The sequence below is a fragment of the Impatiens glandulifera genome, chromosome 6 (genome assembly GCF_907164915.1).
Source record: "Impatiens glandulifera chromosome 6, dImpGla2.1, whole genome shotgun sequence".
Taxonomy (NCBI): Eukaryota; Viridiplantae; Streptophyta; class Magnoliopsida; order Ericales; family Balsaminaceae; genus Impatiens; species Impatiens glandulifera.
The window spans coordinates 33,900,425-33,917,757 of NC_061867.1; the positions used below are offsets into that span (position 1 = coordinate 33,900,425).

Consider the following 17,333-nt stretch of genomic DNA (forward strand, 5'->3'; position numbering starts at 1 on the left):
TGATTGGTGGCGTAGAATTCTAATCATTGACTTCGTCTTGGACAGGAAAGTCGATTTATAGGCAACCAAAGTCGGTTGAGGATGCAAGTGGATTGGATTTCAAACAAAAGACCATTAATGACTTTTGTCTGTTTTCGATCGAATTCATATATTTAGGCCATAATTGGTCCTATGATTGTAGGTGAAACGATCACCAATCTAAGGTGATTATTTCAGTCTTTGAATCACCTATTTTGTTAAGTACTGACGAAGTTTCACTTTTGAAAAATCAACAGTTTTATTTGATACTTATCATCTTCTTTGTGAGAAAGAAAACAATATGATGTTGAAACGACGTCGTTTCATTCTTCCGTGTTTGAGCGTTGGAGAGTTTTAAAATAGTGTTATTTTGGGTCAAGGCGTAGACGCCTAGGCGTTTAGATGACGGTCGTTTGCTTGGGCATTAGTTGATCCGATGCTACGCAGAAGCGCATGGCTTCCGTTGTAGTGGGTAATTCAGCAAGTCTTCATCCATTGGAAGGAGGTCAACGCTGCATCGAATGGCTATGGTTTGCTATAGCTGTTTCTTCTAATTTCAGTTGCACTGGTTCACTATCTTTTTTCAGTCTTGGAACTTATTTGAAATTGATTTTTTCTTCACCTCTTTAACTTTATTTTTCTACAAAATATACAGAATTATTTTAATAGATAAAATTATTCATTTTATTTTATTTTTATAAATAATTAATTTAGAATTTAAATGTCTACAACATTTATCCAAATTATTTATTTAAGCCCTTATATTTTAGGTTAAATTAATACAACATTTATCTCAAATTATTTTATTTTAGCCTTATTTGAATTTTAATTAATTGTGATTAATTATCACAATAATTATTCTAATTAATTGTTTTGTTTTAGTCTTAAACTCAATTATTTTAAATTTATTTGTTTATGTATTTTAAAAAAAAATATAAAAATTGAAACAAATTTAACTTAAAAAATACTAATTATTCCTTAATAAAATCAAAATATACCTAAATAAAATCCAACTTTGTTATGAGATTATTTTCTCTTCAAAATATGATTTGTTTTTAATTGTTAGAATGAGAAATTAGATAAAAAAAAATAAATAATAAAAAAAATGAAAAGAGAAGAGATAATAATATATTTCTTTTATAAATTATAAGTTAGCCCACCCACCCACCAAATTGGGCCTAAAAAACCACCGCACTAGAGCCTAGAGGTAGCGGATTTATCATCTCTCTCCCACGAATATTTACCATAGATTTAGGCGGCTTCCGCCACATTGGAGTGTTGCAGACTGGCTTTGCTCCCTTTCTTTCCTCCGCCATTATTCATATAATCCATGCTCGTCACCCCTTTCATCTTTCTCTCATTAATCTAACCTACATATAATCGACTCTATTCTATATTCTCTATCTTTCTGGATTTCTGGCTGTGAGCGTAGAGAAAAATTGAAACCCCGACGAAATTCAACATCGAATGGCTCAGAATGGGCAGGTAATGGACCCTACCCTTCTTGACGACATAATCAATAGGTTATTGGACCTTCGCCAAGCCAGGACTGCACGCCAGGTCCAACTATCCGAAGCCGAGATCCGTCAGTTATGCACCGTTTCTAGAGAAATCTTTCTTCAACAGCCCAACCTATTGGAGCTCGAAGCTCCGATAAAGATCTGCGGTATGATCTTGTTTAAGCTCTTTATTTCCCTTTTCTTATGAACGAATATTACACTAGGGTCAAGCTTTTTACTTGGTTTTCTTATTTCGGGGAAATGTGGTAAATTGAACTAAGAAGGGTGAAGATTTAAGTGGATGTTACTTTTTAATTTGTAGAGTACAGACAGTTAAACAAAACTGAAGAAGTAATGATGTAGATGTTTTATTTCTGATCATGATGGAGAAACCATTTCTTTGGTTTTTGTAGTCATAAGAACATAGGGTTAATTTTCGGTATCATTTTTACTTGCTTAAATCATTGATGTTTTCTCTCTATCTATTCAAGTCCTGCCCAAGGCTTTTACTTTTTAAACTACTATAGTTCTTATGAGAAGTTGTGCTGGAAAATTTCCATTTTTTATTTGTTGGATCTGTTGTACTATGTTGTATTGAATAATAATACATTTTTTTTTGGTTAAGTTGAAGGTTTAGTACTTGTGTTCTAGATGCTTTTCGAATATTTGGCAAGCTAGAAACATGTTGTAGTGAAGTTCAAAGACTAAAATATAGTTTCATCAGTTGATATGTTATGCAAAGATCTAGATTGGATTAAGCAGAAATTATGAGCCAAATGTGTTTTATTACTTGATAACGCATCCTGGGTTTAATTTGAAACCCTGCTAGATGGTCTTATAAATAATTAAAGTTAATTGAGTATTGTACAATTTTATATATACTAGGAATTGTACTTATATTCATAGTTGTCAATAGAGAGCGTAGTGCTCGCTATCACCAATAGCGTAGCGAGTAGTGACGATGGAAGGCTATTAGTGGCTATGGGCTACACGTTTTGCAAAAGCGAGTGCTTTCAAGCTATAGCGCTGATAGCAAGACTTCCCTGAATTTGTGTAAGGCTAAGTTACGTTTCCAAATATGATCCCATATGGATCCACATTTTTGATGAAAAATATGACAGAAATGGTGTTTTCAAATTAAGCCATGAGTTTGTGTTTGAATAATTTGTGAATATGACATTCCTTTTTTTCTTGTCAGTAAAACTTTTATCCATCTATCTATATATACTTATTTAGGATTGTATTTGATATGCCTTTCTGTCATTCTTGGCAACATAGTTTTCATGTCTATGTTATTATATGTAATTATACCTATCCAACTTGATCACATAGTTTGTCCATACCGGTGTTTTGTCTAAATTTTAGTATATAGATGATATACATTTTGATGTAACACAAGGGCATTTATTTACTTCTTATGCTTCATATTAAACTGATCAGGTTTTCTGATTCGTTATCATCGAAACAAAAAGTTGGTGATATTCTCTAAAATGCTAGAATTTGAACTAAGCAACTACTACTTGGAAAGTAGAGATGAATTAATGGGAAGGACATGCAACAACATGTGTTAAGACACACATATCTTTTTCCTTGTATTCTTCTTTATCCTCACAAGTCACATGAGTTTATGTAGGTTCTTGTATAATTTACTAGGTATAAGTTTAACATGTTTATTTTGATCTTCTTATCTGATATGCTTAGTGGACGTTTCTGAAAATTAAGTGTAGAATGTTGAATACTGAATTTTAAGTGCTGAATGAGTTGAGTATATGAAAATAAAATGTTGAATAAACCAAATAAAAATATCTCAATTTTAAGCACTTGGTGTGTAAGCTGATTTGATAAAATCTGGAACTAATATTGGGTAAGTACTTCAAATTTATTTTACCCTTATAATAACATAGTTTGATTAATTTCCAGGTTAAAATATTATTTTATGATCACTCTTACTAGATTATTGAGTTAAGTCTTTTATAGCTTATCAAATTAAGCAAATTTTTTAGTTTACTTTTTTTTAGGTTAATTTGAGTTTAGTCTCAATAATTATATAATTTTATATAACAATTATCAAATAAACTTAATTACAATAAACACGTAATTATTAGATTATGTAATAAGTAGTGTTATCAAACACTGCCTTAGACTTTGTTTAAACTTAAGTTCAAAGGAGCCATATCATATTATTCAAGATATGAGCATGTATATGAGCCATATCATATTATTCAAGATGTTATGTACTAGGTTTACAGTTTATATATGTTGTAGATTAGAAGGCATCAATGGCAGAAAATGAATAAAGTGAACGTTTGAGATTTAAGAAGGATGGGCAGGCCTATAACATGACCTTTTGCTGGGCTCAGGTTTAAAGAAGAGTTTGAAGAAAATTTGCATTTAGTTGTTAGATGTGTTGGATCTGTAGTATTAGTAGATGTATAATTTTATCGAAAGTTCCTCAATTCATAAAAACTATTTGTATAAATAGATGTTGCCAATAAATTCTTATCATTCAGAATTTACAAGTTTTGCAAACAGTTCTTTCTTTACTCATCTACAATGGAATTCTTCTATTTTCTCTCACCTATTTTCCGAGATCCTAGGGGTTTGCTTCACATCACTTGATTGAGATGGCAAATTTTGTTTCTTGCTCCTCCATGCTGCCAAATTACCTTTTACATAGGTACAATATCTTGATACATATCTCTTGTCAAATTTTTTGCTAGAATAATGCTTCAATCTGATACAAGAGAAAAGGGTATTAGGGTTAATACACTATGGTGGAAGTGGCAGTTATTGATTTAGTAGTATACATAGAATATTAGTGGTTAAGAATTGATATGAATGATTTAGTTGAATTATTTTGTTAAAATTTCTCTATTCCTTATTGTATTCACCCTACTATGAGTTAGGGTTCTATCTCCCTCCATTAAATTTTCATTCCTCGTCTCAATATAATTCTTCATTCCTTTTATGCTCAAGATTTATACCTCATTCTAGTTCAAGGTATAACACAATCCTCATGTGTTCATTGTTGTTTCAATACAACCTGTTTCCCAATGATCAACAATGGATGAAACAAAAGATGAGTCAAGGTTGTGTGGAGTGACTTTAGAAACTAGGGATTAGTGGATGTGAATCAACTACCTAGGCAGATGGATCATGCAGGATTGGTAGACATGAATGGAGTGAGGAAACTAGTTGGTTGATAAATTGTTGTTGACAAGTCACCTGAAGTAAGTGGATGATTATGTTGATTAAGTGTGAGTAATTGTCATGGATTAATGTAGACCCTAGAATTAAGCAGGGGTGTTATTGGTGAGTTATTGAAGGCTCTCTAGTGAGTAGTAGTTGGGGTATAGGTTAATTTGTGTTGTTAATAAGTGGGGCCTTTGTTAGATAATAATGGTCATTGTTTCGAAGATGGTAGTTGGTTTGAGCATGTGAACTGGCTTGGCTATTTTCCCCAATATGTCGCTTAGACAAGCGTTGATTAGTTGGTTGGAAGGGAAGATGTTTATTTCTGCATAGTATCGATGAACCTTTCATTGTAATCCTCGATGGTTCCGACTTACCGTAACCTGATCAAGTCATTCATTGGATCCGCAGAAGGTTTGGGCATAAGTTTCTTAATAAGGCTTCCTTCCATTCTTCCCATCATAAAGGATTAAACCATTCATGATTCTTTAAAAAAAATGCTTCATGGGTCATAGTTTATTCCATTGTTGTGTCCACAAAATCTTGTTCCTCCAAAGCTTTATCTCTTCAAAGAGGCTGTGACGACAAAAATTCCTAGAAGTTCTCCGCCGCTGGGAGGATCCAATCTTAGATACGTCTTCCCCATCTTATATAAGGAAATCTGCCTTGTTGAATCATGTTGGGGATTAGTACCATTTGTTATCGTTATTTTCGTTTCTTGATTTTCCCGTGAAGTTTTGCCTTGGAATGTGTGAGAAATTAGAGAATTGAGAACTTGAAGCTATTTCAGAGATTTTTCATTGAATAATTAAAATATTATTACATAATTTACAATATATGTGCACAATATATGTGCAGTAATTAAATTTGATAGTGGGTGGTTCCATTTATACATAACCAAATCCACTTTGTCAACTAACTCTACCACTAAAACATTAAGTTAGATAAATCTACACTCCCCTCAAGTTAGATGGTATAAATTGTACATTCCTAACTTCTTCTTTGATGAGGATATCTGCCACTTGTAGCCTTTGAATTGAGGGGGTCATGCTAGCCATCCCGGGAATAAACCCAGGTCACAAAAAAAATGATGAATCTCCATTCACAAGTTTCTTGGCAATACTAAATGCTGCTAAATTATCACTAAGTCTGATGATGGCTTTATTGTCAATGATGCCAAGTTCCCTCATTATCCTGTGAACCCATATTCTTTCACAGTCCAAATAAATACTCTTAATTTTGCTTCAGCAACTATTCCTTGAGATTACTTGTTTTTTGCTTCTTTATGTTACTATCTTGCTCCACACATAGGCATAATAAGCTGAAGTGGACCTTTTATCCATGACATCTTCAGCCCAATCTGTACTAGAATACACATGAACATCACGTTCCTCATTCACAAACAATAATCCTTTCTCGAAACTACCCTTGATGTATCTCAGGATTCTATAGGCGACATTCATATGCTCTTGAGACAAGGACAATTCATGAATTGACTCAATACACTCATCAAAAAGCCAATATCGGATTGTGTATGAGATAAATATATAAGACGAGGAACCAACCACTTATAGCTTACCTTGTCAACTAAGACAATCTTTCTTAGAACCAATCTTATTGTAGGGATCCATCGGGTTATCAGCTGGCTTACAACCAAGTATTTTTGTTTCTTTCAACAAATCCATATTTATGTTGAGACATGAATATATGCCAACTCCATACTGAGGAAAAACATAGGATGCCCGAGGTCTTTCGTCTCAAACTCTAGCCCATAGTTGTCAATAGCGCCCGTAGCGCTAGCTATAGCGAATAGCGTAGCGCCCCCTTTCTAGCTATAGCGCCAATAGCTATAGCCCCTTATAGCGCTTTTAAAAAATATATATATATATATTATTTATTTGACTTTTTCAAATTTCCCAAATTATCTTATTTTATTTCCTTATTTTATTATTTTTTCCTTATTTTTTTATGACTCTTCGTCTTCTAACCGTTCTTTTATTTTATTTTATTTTATTCTCTTGTTCTTTTTTCTCTTAAAACTTTTCTTCAGATAATTCTACAGAATGATTAAGAGATAATTCTACAAATCATTCATTCTGTAGAATTATCTGAAGAAAAGTCTTAAGAGAAAAAAGAACAAGAGAATAAAATAAAATAAAAGAACCGTTAGAAGACGAAGAGTCATAAAAAAATAAGAAAAAATAATAAAATAAGGAAATAAAATAAGATAATTTGAGAAATTTGAAAAAGTCAAATAAATAATATATATATAAATATGTAAAGTCATTAGCAAATCAATTGGACTAATTGATTTGCTAATTGATTGAAGATTTGTTGTCAAATGATTTTATTGTTTAAATCATTTTCTTTTCTGTAAATATAATTTTCACTATTTAAGCACTAGACTTCTTACGTAAGACACAACAAACAATATTTTCTCTCTTAAAATTCTACATGGTATTAGAGCAGGTTTTTCTATCTTGAAGAAACCTGTTCACAATATTCCGCTGCCTCCTCCAATGGTGGAATAACCAATAATTCTATTATCTTATATTTCCTAAGTACTTTTTATCTCTATTTTATCACTCACTATGTTAAACAAGTGGGACGTCATCAATATCCACTCCGGTGATTCGAACGTCACTTGCTGTAATCAACATCTAGTGACACTCCGGCGATTCAAATCGTCACTCGCTGTCATCAACATCCAGCGATACTCCGTCAATCTCAACATCTATTACCCAACTTGAGGGGAGTGTAGAATTCTCTCTCAAATATGAAAAGTCAGAAGCAAATCAACCAATTAATCTAATTGATTTGTTACTATAAATTGTGATAATATTATTAGAATATAAAATAATATATCTTAAAATATTATCACAATATGATAAATTGTGATAATATCATCATTATTTTATATTATTAGATTAGTTTTTTATAAGTTCAATGTAATGTATATATAATAGACATAACCTATATAACCGGAATACATATCATTCTAATAACATTTCTCTCTTCTCTTTATTTTTTCTACACATTCCTTCTCAAAGATTTGAGTAAAAATGAGCTTAACACTTGTTATCACTAGTTAACGTTCCTATTGACAATAGGTTGAAATCGAGGCTCGAAACATAAAGAACCGTCTTTAAAAATAATCTTTGTGTAACTTGAACAAGCTGTTAGCAATATAAATATTGTTTGAGTTAATAGTTTAGGGCATGTCCGCCAAATAACCAGGATTTAAAAGGTTTAATAGAAAAATGACTTAGAGACAGTTTTGCAAGTTTAGTGGACAAATTGAGCTTTTTTTCTTCTTATAAAGACCCTTGATTGTATGCGATTATAGGATAAGTTTAATGAATGATATTTGAGTTTTAGAGCTTTCCATTATTCAACTAAGCAAGTTGGAAGATTATTTGCTTATTACTTGAGGCATTTTCTGATTCCTTTTTTTTCTTGGAAACTCTCTTATATCCCTTCGAATCACAATATTTGCAAAATTTATATAAGTTTACCATAACCAAGTTAAGAGGTTGAGGTCTCAACTTCCATTCTCAATGAAAGCACCTTGATTGAAGTGGTGTCATGGAGGTGGTATGTTGTGGTTAGCCTCCTAGAAAACAAAAACCTTGAGTTGTAAAAACAAACTAGAAAAAATAGATTTTCTTTTTGTTTACCCAAAAACAAAAATGATAAATGACTGTCCATCATCATTTATGCAGGTGGTTAGGTAATCATAACGAATATATTAGAGAAATTAACATGAACAGCTGCCATATGAGGTTGATCATGTACCCAATGCTGCATAGAAATGCACCAAAGACAGTAACCTAAAGAATAATCATATCTTGTAGTGTGAAATGTTTGTTATTGCAAAATTTCTAATAAACTTCTCTTGACAGTTGAACCATATCAATAGGAGTTGGATATCACTAACTTGAATTTGAGGGAAAGTAGTGGAATATTAAATTACTAATTATATAGTTGATTTGGTTCAATTTATATTATTTGATTAAATTTACTTAAGTTTCTCATTATCATTATCCTTGCAATCCTACAAGTAAGACACATTTTCTACACTAAATATCTATAGTTTTGTTTATATTTCATATTCTTCCACATATTTCATTCCACTTTTATTGACATTTACTTGCCATAACCTGTATATTGTATAATGCAATTTTATTGGCTTTTATTTTCTTCCCATTGTTATATGAATTATTACTTTATTAAGAATGAGCTAGTTGGGTGGAGTATATTCTTGTCATATTCTGTGCTTAAGCATTCTCTCCTTTGTTTGAAATGATTGAATTCTTCATTTCGGCTTGTTGCTTTTGTGTTGAGTTTCTTTACAAGTTGAAAATAATAGCTTATCTTGACAAAAAAAACAGCAATTGCAATTTTTTTTGGAAATGATAGATGACAATTTTAGTAATTTAAATGGTGAGACTACTATGTGCTTAAAGACTCTTTAATTTGAAGAAACCCAGCCCCATGGAAACACTTTTGTTTCTGTCATGTATTTGCTAATGTTTCCAGGTAAAGAATCGTTTGGAAACGAAATTTGGTGAGACACAAAAATAAATTTCAATATCTGGAAACAAGTTTAGATACCAAAGAGCCATTTATTTTTCTGCAAAAATTAAAATCCTTGTATAAGTAGTGAAAAGATTTACAGAATTGTTTTTATTGATATGTTGAACATATTCGGTTATCATTTTCAAAAGCCAAAATATACATCATAAATAGATACATTGCTATCTACATGTGTAGTAGATAACATCTGATCAGGATCCAAATGAGCCATTTACATATCCATGTAGGATTAATTATCCATATGCTAGGCTGCTGATATATTTGGATATTATTGTTGTTCATTATTTCATGGTTTCTGTCAGTGTGGAGATGTTTACAGCTTCTGAGAGAAGATTTACTGATTGTATTTTAGAGTTTTAGTATGCTTACTTGTTATGGAGTTAGGGTTGATGATCATTCGCAATAATCCTAATTGCAGGTGACATTCATGGACAATATGGTGATCTTCTGAGGTTGTTTGAATATGGAGGTTTTCCTCCTGAAGCCAATTACTTGTTCTTGGGGGATTATGTTGACCGCTGCAAGCAAAGCCTGGAGACGATATGCCTTATGCTTGCATACAAAATCAAATATCCCGAGAATTTCTTTCTTTTGAGGGGTAATCACGAATGTGCTTCAATCAACAGGATATATGGGTTTTACGATGAATGTAAACGTAGATTCAATGTGAGACTTTGGAAGGTCTTCACAGAATGTTTCAACTGTCTACCTGTATCTGCTCTTATTGATGACAAAATATTATGTATGCATGGTGGCCTTTCACCCGATCTAACAGACTTAGATCAAATAAGGAACTTACCCCGTCCAACAGATGTCCCTGATTCAGGCTTACTTTGTGACCTATTATGGTCTGATCCAAGTAGAGATGTGAAAGGCTGGGGAATGAATGATAGAGGAGTCTCCTACACGGTCGGTGCTGATAAGGTAGCAGAATTCTTGATGCAACATGATATGGATCTTGTTTGCCGTGCTCATCAGGTCCTGTTCCAATTTATTGTTTGTTTGATGATTCGAAATTATAATTATAACTATAATTATATGATTTTTAATTCAGTTACTTTTATTACTTTGGAATTACAATTCCATGATTTTTCCAAAAATAATAATTGAATTGTAATTAAATTCCAATAAAATTCAAATTCGAACATTGCCTAATAGTTTATTTATTGTTGTTTCCAGGTTGTGGAGGACGGTTATGAATTCTTTGCGGACAGGCAGCTAGTTACAATATTCTCTGCTCCCAACTATTGTGGTGAATTTGATAATGCGGGTGCATTGATGAGTGTCGATGAGAGCTTAATGTGTTCTTTCCAAATTCTGAAGCCAGCTGACAAAAAACCAAGATTTTTATGATTCAGATTATGTAAGGTCGGGTTTCTTTAATTTTGGGTTGACTTAAATGGATCTGTCCCAAATACTCTATAAATGTTGTTTAGCTTCTTGTTGTTGTTGCTGCTGCAGTAGAATTATTGGGGAGATGGAGGCGGTTTTCAACCATATTTGGAGGAAGTTCTGGTAAGCAGTTGGTCCATTCGACAAGTGTTGTTTTACTTAGGTTTGTGACGGATTGGTTGCATGCATGGGCCACAAATGGTGGAAATTAATATTGGTGTTGTATTTATTTTTTCATCCTCTTGGGAGCAACTCCGCCTTCATATCGGATGCGTATGCATTATGTTTTTTTTTTTTTTTCCAAAAAGGGAAGAATGTAAGGTATATTTGCTTTATAGTTTATTATAGAGCAGGGTGTTTGTTATTAGAACTGGCAATGAACTTATGATGGAGGAGGAAATGATGAGATTTAATTTTGATATGGAACATTGCATATAGAAGAGGCAAATGGTAATTTTTCCATACAAAAAAACAACTTGCCCTTTCAACTTATACAAGTATAACAAAATTGTCCTATGGCTATGGGCCATGGCCCCTTCAGAGCTTGTTTTTAAATTTTTTGAAGAACAATTTTAAAAATTTATATTTTTTTATATAAAAATTGTTTATTCAAGTTATTTGGTAAAATGATCTGAATTTTATAGCAAAAGCAAATGTGTTATTTTAATTGGTAACTTGATAAAATGATTGGGATCATTTCAAGAAATCCTTTAGTTTTTCTTTTTTTATACTGTGATACATTAATTTTCCAGAATGAAGTTAGCCATAATTGATTTTTGGTGTTATACATCTTTTTAGTCAATATAATTTTTTTTTAGATTTAAATTATAAATAAACAAAACTAATTATAACATTAAAAATTTAATAATTTTTTTTATAATTAAACATATTAAACATTAAATAATAAAATAAAATAAATAATTAATTTTTCTTAATCCAAATAGTTGAGCATTTCACGGACTAATCTTAACTAAATTGGATGTGTAAAATTGGATTGACTATCTCGGTTTGTATTAAGTGATTTAATAATTTAAAATAATTTAAATTAAAAATATATTTTTTCTTTTTAAGTAGCAAACTTATGTTTTTATAATATTAAAATTTTGAATTAAAAAAAAAACTTTAATTAAATTATAAATTTCCTCTTCTACTAGTTTAGTAATAATTTTTTTTTTAATATTTCCAGCCTCTAAAGAGGTTTTGATATTTCCAGCTTCTTTTAGAGGTTCGGGTTAAATGTTGGTAAGTTATGTGATTAATTTGTGGCACATATATTATATATATATATATATATATATAATATTTAATTTATTTTTTTATTTATTAATTAAATATAAATAAAAACAAATGAATTAAATATAAAAAATATTATTGAATAATTTTAAATTGATATTTAAACATGCATAATTATTTTTTTTTAGTTTGAATTGTTTAAACCAAACTCAATTCATATCCGATCTTATTAATTAATAAAATAGTTTGAATTACGAATGAATAAATTTATTACGGATCAAACAAAACGAATCGAGTTTGCTCACCACTAATCATTCTTGCAAAAACATATAAAATGATCACCATTAATTCATAAACAAAAAAACAGTCGTTTGAGTACGCCTGAATTTCCATTAGGAGATAAGAGAAGATCTCTTCAAGAATACGTTGTCCAGGAAACAAATAAAAAAGTGTGACCAATTACAAACTTCCTACAATTGCCTCTCAAGCTACCCATTAATTAACAACTCATGTTCAATATTCTCCCTTACTCTATTTTGTTTTGGAAGGTAATGACTTTTTATTGTATTAATATCAAATTTTTAATTATTATTTAATTACCACTGTTACATCATAAATTGATGTAATTGTTCATAGTACATCTTTAAAAATAAGAAAAAGAGAGAAATTATTTAAAAAAGAAGAGGTACTTTTCAGTTTTTAACTTAAAAGATAGAACTAACCACCATAAAGAATAAAAAAAGCAATAATATATTATAAGTACTGAGTTAGTGAAATAGAAATGAGTAATGATATAGTAGAGAAATTTTATAAGGATTTTATTTTTATATTTTTTTGGTAAGAAATTATGTGTTATTCTATGAATGGATTGAAAATTTTAAATTAGCTCTTTCATATATATCATTCCTTATAAAAAAAATTCTTATATAATTTCTCTACCGGTATCATTACTCAATACAAATATAGGAATGATTATAGAATACACGGTAAATAATTTCATAAATCATTGTTTCATATTAAAGTTTTAATTGAACTCACTTCAGAGAGACAAAAATTAAATTTAACAATTTAAAACTTAATTTTAAAAAAAAATTCTATAACAAAAAATGTACTTAGAAATAATCGAACTTATAACATGAATTACAATATTTATTTTAAAAATCACAAAACTACTATTTTTTTACAAGTTTTTAAAATTTTGAATACAACAAAGTTAATAATTAATAACTTTTTTTTTTACTACACTCAAGTCAGTTTTACATAACCACCTTAGAGTGAAATTGAATATTAATTTTGGGTATTGATCATTTTACTTTTCTACCATTATAGTTTAGTAAAACGGAAAAATAGTGTTTTAATGTAAATTGCATATCATCTTGTAATATAATAATAAAATAAATAAATTAGTTGACACGACAATGAAGTGATCGTTCCTATTTATCAATTTTTTACTTATCTTTTAGATGTATTATAAATAATTTGTTCTAACTTTTCTAACTAATAACTGAGATAAATGATTCAATGCACTAATCTTCTTCAAGAAAACTTTAATTCAATAATGACAATCTTCTTCATGAAAACATTAACTCATAAATGAGGCTTCATATTCAATGGTTTCAATACTTACCCTTAAAAAATGTGCAAAAAAATCTATATAAACACACAAATAGAGGCTTCTAATAACACACCTCTTGTCATTACTTGGCCAATAAACTTCAAAAATGATGTCCAACACTTCATCATCCGCACTCGTTTTTTCTCTACTAGCTCTTTACTTCACCGTCAGCGTCACCGCCCTCACTTCAAATACTTCCGACCACCACCTTGGAACCGTATGCGGCGAAAAACAACTTCCTAAACCAACTACTCCACATGTTGTTCCATTAGCACCTCATCCTAAACAAAAACCAGCACCATTAACTGCTCAACATAAGCCAAAGCCATCAGTCGAGCCATCAAAGGTAGTGAAGTTGATGCCTTCCAAAGAGAAGCCAACACAAGCCACATCAAAAGTGAACTTGACTCCTAAGCGAAATCCAACACCGGCTCCAACAACAGTTCAACACCATAATGAATCACCAAATGTGAAACTTTCTCCAAAGAAAAACCCTAGAGTAGTATCATTGAAGAACAATCTAGACTCGTCATGTCCACATGGAGTTCCATCAAAGGCGGTAAAGGCGAAGAGTTCAGATAGAGTTATTCCGTCGTCTCGTAAACAGATGCATAACCCTGACTCCGCTTTGTACATCACAGCTAATAGCGAATCCGCCTCTTAAAATTAACCTAAAATGAAAATAGCTTTTATGAGGTATCTTTGCTTCGACTTATCTACCATGGGTTAAATAATTTGATCAGAATTAAGAAAGACTAATAGTATGTTTAATCATAAATGTTACTGCTTTAAAAAATGCTTGTTTCTATGCACGTGAAGTTAATATTGGTTGTATTTTACTAGTTATTAATGTGTACTGGTTTGATTATATATATGAATATGAGTACTCCTTTTAAAAGGGGAAGTGTTGATCATTGTTGTGTCTTCTTCTTCATTTAATGTATTACTTTTTATCATATATAATTAATTCTTTTAATAAATATTTTAAATACATGCTTTTATTTTAAACATATTTTTGTGTATTTAAAAATTATAACAACAATATATAAATACTGGTATATGTTGCTAATGATGATGACTAGGGAGGAATATTCCTGAATAACATCAGTTTAAAAGGAATTAAGGTTTAAAATAAATCTCAAACGACCTTTATCAAAATATATATATATTTTTTTTTAGAAATATCCCAAAAATATTTTGAAATAATTTTCTATTTTTTTAGGGATTTTTAAAAAATGATTTGGGGTTCCAAAATTACAAAAATAATTTTGGAATTTTAAAATTGGAACCAAACATTCCTTAGAACCAGTGTCCTCGGTCTTGTGTTCAATTTTATCGGCCGGGGCCTAAAAGCCCTTGGACATGGGTTAGGATTCTCGGTCGAGGTGCGGAAACCAACGGTCATGGATCAGGAGTTCTTAGTTGAGGTGCGGAAGTCCTCGATCGAGATGCGAAAACCACCGTTTCGAAGTCTGGAGTTCTTAGTTGTGTGTGAGACTCCTCGGTCCCAAGTTTAATTTCTCAATCGGATGTAAAAATAATTGGTCAGACCTCTCGGTACTAGTTGAAGAACCTCGGTCAAACCTCTCGGTCTTTGTTGAAAAACCTTGATTGGACCTCTCGGTCCTGAGCAAAATTTCTCCGTCGGACCTTTCGGTCCTCAAGAATATCAAAATTACATGTTTTGTAATTTTGATGGAGGTCCTGATCCTTCAATCCAAGGGTTTGGGTAACTTTACAAAACTCACAAGAACATTATAAACATCGTTCTAAAGTATCATTGGATATTGGTGATGTTCAATTTGTTCAAAATACTTTGAAGGCCAAAAATAGGGTTTAGGGTTTTTATAGTTTAATGAAGTGTAAGGAGCTTGTCAATAGCTTCCTTATACTTCATATGATTGATTTGTATCAAAACATGAACAATGACTATTCATTTTGATCAATTTAAGAACTTAAAATTTCATTTATTTTGAAAATTTTGATTTTGATCAAACATGATCGAAATGGATAAGAATGATCAAAATAGATGCCCAACATCATTAGTAACGTGTTGGGAAGCTTTATGGACTGTTGTTCTTGAGAATTAGCTCAAGAAAAGAAAACCCGATTTTTGATTTTTCCAAATTCAAATTTGATTTTTCCAAATTCCTAGGTGACAGAAGATTTGTTGGAATAAGAAGTGGATCGGATCCAATCTTGATACCAACTTAATAGGGTGGGCTTGCAGTAGTGTCTCAACCTTCTTTTGACCCATGCTAAAGACCAACATATTTTCTTGGATGGAGTGTAATTAAGTTCACATCCATTCATCATTTTACTGATGTAGTACATAGTCGTCACGAGTTTATCCTTGTTTTGTTGAGCCAACAGGCTTCCCATTGTTGTGTCTATTACAGTAAGATATAAAATGAGAGGAATGTCGGGTCTGTGCGGCATGAGTATGTGAGAGGATTTTAAGTAATCCTTTATTCTGTCAAACACTTATTGAAAGTTTTCATCCATACGAATTTTTGATCTTTCTTTAGAAGTTTAAACAACGGATCGCATGTCATAAAGCTTACTATTGAATCGGTTAATGTATTAGATTTTTCCAAGAAATCCTCGGACCTCTCTTTCATTTCGAGGTACCGATATAGGCTTGATCTCTTCTATCTTAGAGGGATCGAGATCGATTTCTCTTTAAGTGATTAAGAAGCCTAGCATTTTACCAGCTGTGATTCCGAATGTACATTTTTCAGATTGAGTCTTATCTATGTCATGATTCTTTGTTGGAATTTCTAGAGGTTTTGGACAAATCCTTCTCAATTCTTTGATTTGATGATAATGTCATTGAAATAGACATTTACTTTCTTGGACATGTCATGAAGGATCATAGTGGCTGCCCTTTGATAGGTAGCTTCCGCGTTCTTAAGACCGAAAGGTATGACACGATAATAGAAGGTACCTACTTATGCTCTGAACATGATCTTTGCTTGTCTTACGGGGCCATCCGAATCTGGTTGTATCTTGAAAATCCGTCCATGAATGATAAAAATTCATGACCAACAGCGTGGTCGACCAATATGTCGATATTTGGTAGCGGGAAGTGATCTTTAAGGCCAACCTTATTCAGATTCCGATAATACAAACACACACACACACATATTTTCCCATCTTTCTTTAGAACACGGATTACATTGGCTATCTAGGTAGGATATTCCACTACCTTGAGAAATCCAACTTCAAGTTTTTTTTTGACTTCTTCTTTCATTTTGGTCACGACTTCCTCCTTCATGCGTCTGAGCTTTTTCTTTATCAACTTAGCATCTAGATAAAGGCGAATATAGTATTGTGTGATCTTTGGATCGATGCCCAACATGTCCTTATATGACCAGGCAAAGACGTCTTTGTTGGCTTTTAATAGCTCAACTAACTTGAAACGTTCTTGCGAATTCAAACTTTGGCCGATCAATACGATCTGAGGATCGTCAGCCGTGTTTAGATTGATTTTCATTGTCTTTTCTACTGAAGAGACAATCTCATCCTCGTGTTCTAAGAAGTGTTTAGTTTCGAAGTTTAGATCATAATAAAAGAAAATATCATTTCTACTCACGCATTCGAAATCAACTTCTAGTGTTACATCAAGGAGTTTATTACATGTAAGATAAGATGATCTAACAAGACCATTGTTCTCAAATTTCTTACAATGTACAATATTTGACATCTCTTTACATACGAGAGGAGAAAGAGTTTTATCTTCTTCGATTAAAATATCGACGGATGATGGGGCATGGGTTCCACTAGAA

The 17,333-nt window shown here is 31.5% G+C and overlaps 2 protein-coding genes across 5 annotated transcripts; both read left to right on the forward strand.

The window, feature by feature from the left end:
• The first annotated feature begins 1,224 nt into the window (after positions 1-1,224).
• Positions 1,225-11,118, forward strand: LOC124941982 (serine/threonine-protein phosphatase PP1 isozyme 2). Of its 4 annotated transcripts, none has more exons than XM_047482380.1 (4): positions 1,225-1,684; positions 9,724-10,283; positions 10,485-10,673; positions 10,767-11,118. In XM_047482380.1, exons 1-3 carry the CDS (start codon positions 1,486-1,488, stop codon positions 10,656-10,658), a joined length of 933 nt encoding a protein of 310 aa, XP_047338336.1. In that variant the 5' UTR covers positions 1,225-1,485; the 3' UTR covers positions 10,659-10,673; positions 10,767-11,118. The 4 variants fall into 4 exon arrangements, with proteins under 4 accessions (XP_047338336.1, XP_047338337.1, XP_047338339.1 ...); XM_047482381.1 differs by having other exon boundaries at positions 10,770-11,118; XM_047482383.1 differs by having other exon boundaries at positions 10,485-10,668; positions 10,742-11,118.
• A 2,533-nt stretch (positions 11,119-13,651) lies between these two features.
• On the forward strand, positions 13,652-14,209 carry LOC124943535 (alpha carbonic anhydrase 8-like). The gene has a single exon (XM_047484032.1). It carries the CDS (start codon positions 13,652-13,654, stop codon positions 14,207-14,209), a length of 558 nt encoding a protein of 185 aa, XP_047339988.1.
• The last annotated feature ends 3,124 nt before the right edge of the window (positions 14,210-17,333 follow it).

Coding starts and splice junctions, on each gene's coding strand:
- LOC124943535 (XM_047484032.1), top strand. CDS start 13,652: ATGATGTCCAACACTTCATCATCCGCACTCGTTTTTTCTCTACTAGCT.
- LOC124941982 (XM_047482380.1), top strand. CDS start 1,486: ATGGCTCAGAATGGGCAGGTAATGGACCCTACCCTTCTTGACGACATA. Junction 1,685..9,723: donor AGCTCCGATAAAGATCTGCG/GTATGATCTTGT, acceptor TCCTAATTGCAG/GTGACATTCATGGACAATAT. Junction 10,284..10,484: donor TTGTTTGCCGTGCTCATCAG/GTCCTGTTCCAA, acceptor TGTTGTTTCCAG/GTTGTGGAGGACGGTTATGA.